Raw genomic sequence first — 8774 nt, forward strand, 5'->3', positions numbered from 1 at the left:
TCTCCAGTTAATAAGGTGATGATCGGTGTCTGGTTGTGGGCCTGGCCCCGAGCGCTAATCGTACAGCTGTCCCCTACTATTACTTTGTGACCTCGTAGCTCCTCACTGCGGAGGTTGGTAGTTCAGTGGGCGCCTGGAACCAAATGTTAGCCTGTAGTCCTTGGCATGTGACTCATGGTTGCAGGAGTGCTCACTTGAAGAGGAGAATATGAGGCTCTGGCTCGTGTACTTCGTAGTGCTCCCACCCAAGACTCTGTGTGATACCCATCGCCCGCCATTCTTCCTCCCACAGGAGCTTCAGAGTGCCCTTGGACTGGTCATGATAGTCTTTGGGAATGGCCTTGAGCATAGCCTTGGGGAGCTGCACGTGGCGGTATTCGTATTCGTTGTCATTGTAGCTAGCAGATGTTAGGCTTGATCGAACCGACAATATGGCACGGTTGACATCCAGCGGCGCTACTTACCGTGTAGAGTAGTGAATCGCCTCAATAAACTCCTCCAGACGTGCCCGCTCGCTGTCTGACAGCGGGCGTGGGCTTGGGTTGCGACGGGAGGTGTCAATGCCCATCTCATCTAGTGTCGCCATTTTGAAGGTTGCTGTCGGGATAGCCGGTAAGTTTAAAAATCAAATATATGTCGCGAGAAGATATTCGAGAATCGAAAGGGCGTCCTGAGGAAAAGGGGCGCAGTAATGTTGGGTTGAAAAAGTATCAAGGTCGCGCGATAGTCGTGTCTAGCCCTGCACTTTGGGTACGTGGGGTAATATCGGGCCAAATCGAGGAGGCCGACAACTGGAGATGGGCTAGGCAAACTGGTCCTCGAGAATTCAAAGTTGGTAATGCGACCGGAAGAAGTAAGGGGGAGCGTCTGCTAGCTCGGGTGAAAAAGCAGCTGTCGTTTGGCGCGTTGAGTGTCGGTGTTGAGGCGTGTGACTTCGCTGGTGGAGGAGGGGAACAGAAAGAGGCCGAACGTAAACAAATCGGTTCATGTGTTTGGAAGGGCCCTGCCGCACTTGCCATGCGCTAAAATTTTGACCCTTCCGGCCCACTGGCAGCTTGGCACGGACCACAAGGTAGAGAAAGTGGCATGGTGATAGGTTGACATCTCTCGCAAACAATAGGCTTACTCTAGACTCTGTATAATAGATAAGTATTTGAAGAAGCATCCAAGGGTTGCTCTTGCCCGTCCCTTCCATCCTGTGGGCTGTTTCTCGTTGTCGCATTGTTCAAAGGTGCAAAGTGCCGGATGACATAAGCAACTCAACTTAAGATGCCTAACATATCAGGCGAGGAACAAGGGAAGCCCCGGTCCATGCGCGTGTGGGCCCCTGCTCAGTGGTACCTTCCCCGAAGCCAGGTACACTTTTGGGACAAGAGCGCCTGCTGACAGTTGGAGGTTGAACTGTATGCAAAACTCTGAGTTCCCAGCCCTTGGAGCGCCAAAATTGCACCGCTCCTGGACAGCTGCCTGGACTGCAGTGATTCGTTCCCTACAGTTCGCAGACACGACACGACTTGCACCCCGTCCATCACCTAAGTCATCCATACCTAGGTATATCCATCGCAGGGGGCTGGCTGGGCTGCGGGACTCCTGACTTGACTGCGCTGCGCCCACCCAAAGAGACGAGACGGCACCGCACCCGCACCTGCACCCGCACAATTGCTACGCGTCTCCCACAGCCGCAGAGCAACAGCTTGCGCGCCGCCCTCCGTCACAAGTCGCCCATTGAGGCGCCTGCACCACGTCCATCGCGACAGCTGCCATCGAGTTGATCTGTTTTTTGCCAAATCTGATCCGCTGCACCACCGCGCAATGGACAACAAACGGAAAGCGGGCCCGACGGGCGCCGCCGAGAATGACGACCGAGCTGCCAAACGACGCAAGGTCCCAAGGGTAAGTCTTTCTCCAAGAGTTTCCCGTTGCTCGTGGCGCACATCTGCCACACCTTGGAACTTGGGATGTAATGTCAACACGGCCATTAACTAACCATGGGGACAGCCTCCACAAGAGTACGACCTGATGAAGGGCGAAAGCCCCGAGTCGACCTCCGCCTACGGCCTTGTTTTCTTGGAAACCATCCGCAGAACGAAGGACAAGAGGTTAGTATAGGCTTGTCTTCCCGGGTCTAGGGATATATGACATCTAACAACAATGGCTTCGCAGCGGACGACTTGTGGCTAGCTACTTTGAGAACCTCCTCCCCCGTGAGAAGAACAAGGACTACTATGCGCGCATTCGCATGCCCATCTCCCTGAAAATAATTGAGCGCAAACTCCACAACCAGGACTTTGCCAACATGTCTGAACTCGAAAGCTACTTCAAGCGAATGGTCACCAATGCGAAGGAGTATTATCCCAAGAATTCCGAGATTTTCGAGGACGCCGAGCGTGTCAGAAAAGCGCTGAGCAACTACATGACCAAGACGAACCCGGCCTACAAGTTGGTACAGGGCTATAGTTGCACTGCTGCGCCTATACCTGACGATTTGCAGTCGACGGATTTCATGGATGAATACGCAGGGGGTGGCGAGGAGGACGCGGCTGGTGAAGATGATGCCGAAGGCGAGGAAGACGAGGACGCGGGTGAAGACGACGAGGAAGACGAACAGGACGACGAGGACGACGGAAACCCGAGAAAAATCATCCTGAAGCGAAGGGATTCTAACAACGGCGTTAAACGTGGGCCCGACTCGGTGCGGAGACGTGACAGAAGTGGGAGGGCCAAGGCAGACCATGAGTTCGAGGGCGTCCCGTACAAGGGACTGAACTTCCAACACGCGCAGGAGAAAATCGTGGAGGAGCTTATTCGAAAGCCAGACGAAGAGTAAGCAACACCTGTCATGCGATTCTGTGCACCGAGCCTTGCTAACTCTGCTCCTACAGCGGTGGCGCTCATTTCTTGGACTTTATCAATCTCCCACCACGCAGCTTCAAGGATTATTTTGCCGTCATTACCTCTCCGTTGTCGTTAAAGGGGCTTCAAAAACTCGTCAAGGGCATTCATGGTCGACAAGCTGCCACTGGTATTAGCGACTTCAAGAGCTGGGCAGCTTTTGAGGAAAAGGCCAGCCTTCTTTGGACCAACGCTCATTTCTACAATGAGGATGGCAGTGAAATCCACACCCTAGCCACAGAGTTGAAGGTATGAAGATTGAAGACGGTCTGCCAGCTAGCACTGCTAACCCATGACCTTACAGCAAGCCTTTTATGATGAGCTCAACGCGGCGAAGGCAGTAGTCCCGGAACCGCCTCAGCAGCCCAAGATTAAGCTCAAGGTTGGTTCGGGTCAGGATACTCCGGTACTGGGTGCCAAAAAGATCACGATCCATGTCGGCGGGTCTAAAGGCAGCGCAACAGGGTCACCAGCACCACCGACCAACCGCTCTAGCGAATCCGGCCCTATTCCACCCCAGGCGTCATTTACAACCGCTGCCAGCTTCCAGCTGGACAAATCTATGAGTTTACCCTCAGCTGGAGGGTCCCCGAGCCCCTCTGTCATCGCTCCTGGGCCACCAAGTATGGTTTCACGGCCGAATGGACATGTTCCGAGTCCCATGATGATGATAAATGGGCAGCACGGTTACCCAGGGTCGCATCAAGCACTTCAAAATGGCCATCTGCCTCCTGCACCAGCACCTGCGCCTGCACCGCCACCTCCTCTGTGGGACAACTTGGTTCGCGCTCCTGGTAGAGGTGAGTTTCGATATGTTATTTTGGCTCGATGAGCACACTGCTAATTGGAGAACAGGTATTGCCGACTCTTTGTTGCCCAGTGTTCTTGTCCGGACACATCCAACAGTTCCAGGTGACCGCCGATTTCGGATGGAACTTCCAGCGGACCCAAAGCTGGCTCAGCAGAGTGTCACTTTCCACTTGCCAGCTAGCCACAGCAGACTGCAGTTGGTTCCCCGGCTGGCGCCCTTTGAACAACAGGGACGTCAGTACAAGCTCATCGTTCAGATCAATGGACAGATGGTGGGCAGAGCCACCCCGATTCCTGCACCTGATGATCCGCTGCCACTAAACGCCATGGTGTTTGACTTGGGTTTAACTCTGGGCACGAACATGATTGTCGTTACAGTCGTGGCATCACTGCCGAAGGGTCAAAAGCTGGAAAATGGAGCGAGCGCCGAGGTAGAGAGGCTGACCATGAATGTCCACCTCACGAGAGTCTACTAGAATCTTCAAGGAGTCGTTATTTTGGCGTCAAGGCATGTATCTGGGCGGTGGCGATTTATTCTGTTTCTGGTTCCTTGTCTATTTGTGGGAAAAGGAAATGGGTGGGCGGATCAATCTATGGCTTCAGTTTCGGTGGTGTTTCTGGACGGAGCGTTTAGGCACTGCTTCAGTACGGCAGGGCAAATCAGCGTGGTACTATTATAACACTTGGGCTTCTTTCTGTGTATATGTATTGATATAGGTCATCGCGCGCAACGGAGAATCAGCGGAAAATCTTTTCAAGCTTGATTTGTTTTGGGAGCTGGACTCTCATATTTCTGAGGCTTCTTGAAGACCGATGGAATTTACTACAGGCTGTTGTCAATGAACACCTCTGTCTAGAAGGACTATCTATGCTCGATTCCCCGGCAAGCAAAGTCTAGGTTGAAGCTAGTAAGCACTTCCCATGCCATTTTCTTTTTGCCCTTGGCTTACAATCGTCACAGGTACCCGCCCTCGGTACAGGAGAACAAAGTGATGGTCGCCCATTGTCTCTCTTTTGTGCATGTCATTCAATTGTTTACGAGTATTCCGAACGCGGCCACCCTTTGAAGCCATGGCACACACGCCTTCACCCCCTTGGAATAGAGTCCGCATTCCTCGACACAACAAAGCACGCGGCTGCACGCGTTGGCCCCTTTATTTCCTACTCCGGATGAACAAGTCTTCTTATCATTACAATTGGCTTCTTTGTTCAATGTATGGTGTCCACCGTTTTGAGCTACTTGCTCCCTCGAGCTACATGGGTGTTTTTCTTTGAAGGCTAAACAAGAGGCCATTCGTTGCGGTTTGGTTTTTGTTTTCTAAAAATCTCTTACAATGCCTCGACGGTCGGCCAAATTGGTTTCTGCCGGTGTTGATCCTGCACCGAGGAGAAGATCGACTAGGCTTGCATCGAGAGAAAACGTGGAGAGGAAGCATCGTCATCATCATCATCATCATCATCATCTTGAAAGCCAAAAGGAAGAAGAAGAAGAAGAAGAGGTCGGATTAGAGTCTGCCGGGGAAAGAAGACGAGACGGCAACAACAGCTGGGAAGGGGAAGAAGACGAGGACCCGGAGGCGGCCAGTGTTTACCCTGCTTCTTCATCACCCTCGGAAAGACATCTATCACCGCTTGAAGACGAACAGCACGTCTCAGGACTTGAGCCTGACCCAGAGATCAAAGAAGCACAGCCCAGCCTCGCACTCTCTATATCATCATCACGACGATTCTTGCACCAACCTCGTTTGAGAACCGCGGCCGCCATGGACGACTCACCCGAGTCCCCCCACCTCCGCGGAGGCAAAACCCCCGAGCGCCGCCGCCACCCCTCAAACCCTCAGCGTGCCACTCCCCAAAACCAAACCTTCCCCGAAGGAGCCAGAATCACCTTTGTAGGCTCGGCAGACAGCTCAAGCCGCCGGCGCTCCCCCTCCCAAGGCAGGCGTGGCTTTTCTGACCCGACCGGCAAAAGAACCACCGGCAAGATGACCACAGCCGACTGGAACGCCCACCGGGCCGCCCAGCAGGCTATCCTCGAGAGTAAATACCACATCCCTGACCGGCTCCGGTTCAAACTCGGCGACCTCGAGACGAGCGTCAAGCCTAAGCTTTCGGAGAGCCAGAAGAAGGTGTTTCGGAACAATGACGCTGACCCGGTTGTGCTGAACCAGAGGGCGGAGAAGCTTGCTATTCATGAGCCGCTTGTCAAGGTGCATGGGGATCCGCAGCGGGACCCGGCGGATGCGGCCAAGGATGGGAGGGTGTTGGATGGGGTGAAGAGTTGGTGGGAGGAGGTTGTCGAGGGGCAGGTGAGGGTTCGGCCGTGCGGGAGGGATGTGGGGAGGGAGTTGTTGGGGGCTTGGGCGCCGACGAGGTTGAGGTTTAATTTCCCTATGCCGCAGGATGGGACCGAGACGGGGAATGAGTGGTTTGGGGCTGTGTGGCAGGATTTGTACCTCAAGGCGTCGCACTTTGCGGAGGAGTACTTTGGAGAGGGGCTGGGGTTTGGGGAGGAGGTGCCGAATGGGGGGAATATACTGGATGTGAAGATGATTGATAAGGTGTGGACTACGGGCGGGGTGGGGAGCACGAAGAATCTGGTTTGGTTTATTAGTCAGGTGGCTAGGCAGGATAATGGGTTTGAGGGGGGGTGGGATGTGATGTTATCCAAGGCGGTGCAGAGGAAGTTGGTTGTCGCGGGGGTGATTGGGAAGATTTTGGAGCGGCAGGTGTTTGATGATTTGTTGTTTGGTGCTGATGAGCAGTCGAGAGCGATGTTGGAGGCATCTGATAAGGCTTTGGAGTTGGGTGAAGGCGAGTTGCTTTTTTTTTTTTAAAAAAAAAAAAAAACCAAGGGGGGGACATGACTGACATGACATGACATAACTTAGGCTACCGGCGCACAAGGCTTCGGTCGGAATGCATCGACATGTATATGCGTAACCAGGAGCTCACTCCCAAGTTCTGGGAGCATGTTGACCAGCTCAGCATTCAAATCACAACTTTGTTGCTCCCGCTGTTGAAGCTGATGGACCGGAACTTTAACAACAGTCGGGTCAAGTCTCTTTGGGGATTTCATCAAAAGATACACGATATTGTCTCCGAAGCTGGGTTCTTGTCATTGCATATGGCTCACTCAAAGAGTATCTTCCGGATTACTGCCCCATTCCTGGGTCAGACGTGGGCCATTGACCAAAACAATGTCGATGATAGAGTTTATCACGAGTCCTCACTCGCCGTTACCCGCCTCGAAGGGATGGAGAAGCAAAAATGGGCAAAAGAGAATCTGATTTACGAGTCAGACCCAGCAAACTACCGCCCTACGTATGCGTTGTGGGAGAAGACCAAGCAGCTAGGATTTTGGGGTGTTCTTTGGGCCGTGCTCGGTTTCTTTCCCAGCTTGTTGTACAAGAAGGTGGAGAAGTACGGCGGGTTCCCAACCTGGGACTCCAAGCCCGGCCTGGGAGACACGGTGTGGAGGTCGCCGCCGTACCTGGCCAAGGTGCAGATTGTTGTCTGGCCCAAGTGCGAGAGGTACGGGCTGATGGGCGAAATCGATCCAAGGCTGAAGACGAGCACGGAGGGAGAGTCCATCTCTACGCTGCTCAAGAGTCAGGTGGTGTACTACCAGGGCCGCACTGATCCGCGCGGTCTGGGCGCCGAGGGCACTCCAACCCTTCTCGAATGGCTCCGATACAAGGACGCCCTTTGGTTCAAGAAGTGGTGGGATCGCTTCGTCAAGCTGGGCGTCTCCCTCCTCGTGCTGTACCTCCTGTCTCGTTTTGCGCCCGTCCTTTGGATCATTCCCCAGTTGGGTCTAGCCTTGGCTAAACTTGTGGCTATTCTCATCCTCGACGTCATCATTTGGCTCCTAACCGCGGCATCAAATGTTGCAAAGGCTGTCATGTACCTGTTGTCCGCGGTTTGGTACACCATTTTGGGGGCGCTGGGCTTCAAGCTCCCATCGTTGCAGCCGTCGGAACCCTGGGTGATTGGACACTCTGGTTACGAGGGGACAGTTTACACACAAAAGATTACGGTCCCAAGTTTCGAGGGGCATTCGTACACCGTGCCTTGGTTTGGCGGCGGGGGTGACTATGAGAAGAGGCACAAGGAGCTTGAGGCGGAGAAGGAGAAGGCTAGGGAGCGGGCTAGGCGACGAGCAAGGGAGCTGGAGAAGGAGAAGGAGAAGGAGCTGGAAGAGGATGCGGATGATATCGAAGTTACAAAGGTTATTGACAAGATCTTCCCCGGCCCTATCACTCCTGCTCCTCTAGGCCCCAACGGTAGGAGGATGACGCTTAAGAGGTCATGGACTCGTGCGGGAGAAGAGCCAGGCCCGGAGGTTTGGGAGGAGCACACGCCTGGTTACTTTGAGCTGCTTACCGAGAAGGCCAAGGAGCTGCCCGTCTTTAAGGGTGACAAGGACAAGGCCAGACGGGAAGGCGTTGAAGCGGAGGTCAAGGAAGGCGAAGAGTGGAAGAAGTACGTCAAGCCAAATTGGTATGGCTGGTTTGGCGGTGCTACCGAAGAGGAACTCCGTCAACGAGAAGAGGAGAGGTTGGGTTTCGAGGCAGCCCAAGAGTCTGCCAGACGGGAGCAGGAGACCAGGAAAGAGAGGAGAAAGAGGGAGAGGGAAGAGGCTAGGGAAAAGAAGCTGAGAGAAGCCAAGGCAAGGGAGAAGAAGGAACTGGAGGAGATCCAGAGGAAGGAGAGGGAGCTGGGGTTGGAGATTGCCAGACATAGAAAGAATCCCAAGGCGCCGGCCAAGGTTAGGTCGGGTTTGAAGAAGGGGACTCTCAAGAAGTGGTGGCAGTCAACAACTGGGGGCTTGGGTGTGGCTTGGCAGCCCTATCATATTGATAAAACGATTTATTATCCTGCTATTAAGCAATCGTTTGGAGGTGATCAAGAGGGGGAGCCGGAGGAGCTTTAGGGTGGGAAAGGCAAAGAGGCGTTTATTGGATAGTAGTTGTTGTCTTGGTTTGTTTGTTTGCTATATCGTTTAAATCTATTCTGTTGTTTGTTCGAATGTTACCGTTCATTCTGACGTTGCTCTTTTGCCCACGGTG

At 53.6% G+C, this 8774-nt stretch overlaps 3 protein-coding genes across 3 annotated transcripts; 2 read left to right on the forward strand and 1 right to left on the reverse strand.

Annotated features, from left to right (window-relative positions):
- Nucleotides 1-190: 190 nt before the first annotated feature.
- CKS1 (Cyclin-dependent kinases regulatory subunit (Cell division control protein cks1)) lies at nucleotides 191-1175 on the reverse strand (the record flags this gene model as incomplete). The annotated part of the gene is made up of 2 exons (XM_062873481.1): nucleotides 465-1175; nucleotides 191-398 (listed from the first exon to the last, which is right to left on the reverse strand). Exons 1-2 carry the CDS (start codon nucleotides 584-586, stop codon nucleotides 191-193), a joined length of 330 nt encoding a protein of 109 aa, XP_062736517.1. The 5' UTR covers nucleotides 587-1175.
- A 209-nt stretch (nucleotides 1176-1384) lies between these two features.
- Nucleotides 1385-4178, forward strand: QC761_102390 (uncharacterized protein; the record flags this gene model as incomplete). Its single annotated transcript, XM_062873482.1, has 6 exons — nucleotides 1385-1893; nucleotides 1999-2099; nucleotides 2164-2823; nucleotides 2883-3141; nucleotides 3197-3692; nucleotides 3748-4178. The coding sequence occupies exons 1-6, from the start codon at nucleotides 1813-1815 to the stop codon at nucleotides 4176-4178; spliced, it is 2028 nt and encodes a 675-aa protein (XP_062736518.1). The 5' UTR covers nucleotides 1385-1812.
- An 858-nt stretch (nucleotides 4179-5036) lies between these two features.
- On the forward strand, nucleotides 5037-8638 carry QC761_102400 (uncharacterized protein; the record flags this gene model as incomplete). Its single annotated transcript, XM_062873483.1, has 2 exons — nucleotides 5037-6516; nucleotides 6594-8638. The coding sequence occupies 2 exons, from the start codon at nucleotides 5037-5039 to the stop codon at nucleotides 8636-8638; spliced, it is 3525 nt and encodes a 1174-aa protein (XP_062736519.1).
- Between the last annotated feature and the right edge of the window lie 136 nt (nucleotides 8639-8774).

Source organism: Podospora bellae-mahoneyi (assembly GCF_035222275.1).
Source record: "Podospora bellae-mahoneyi strain CBS 112042 chromosome 1 map unlocalized CBS112042p_1, whole genome shotgun sequence".
Taxonomy (NCBI): Eukaryota; Fungi; Ascomycota; class Sordariomycetes; order Sordariales; family Podosporaceae; genus Podospora; species Podospora bellae-mahoneyi.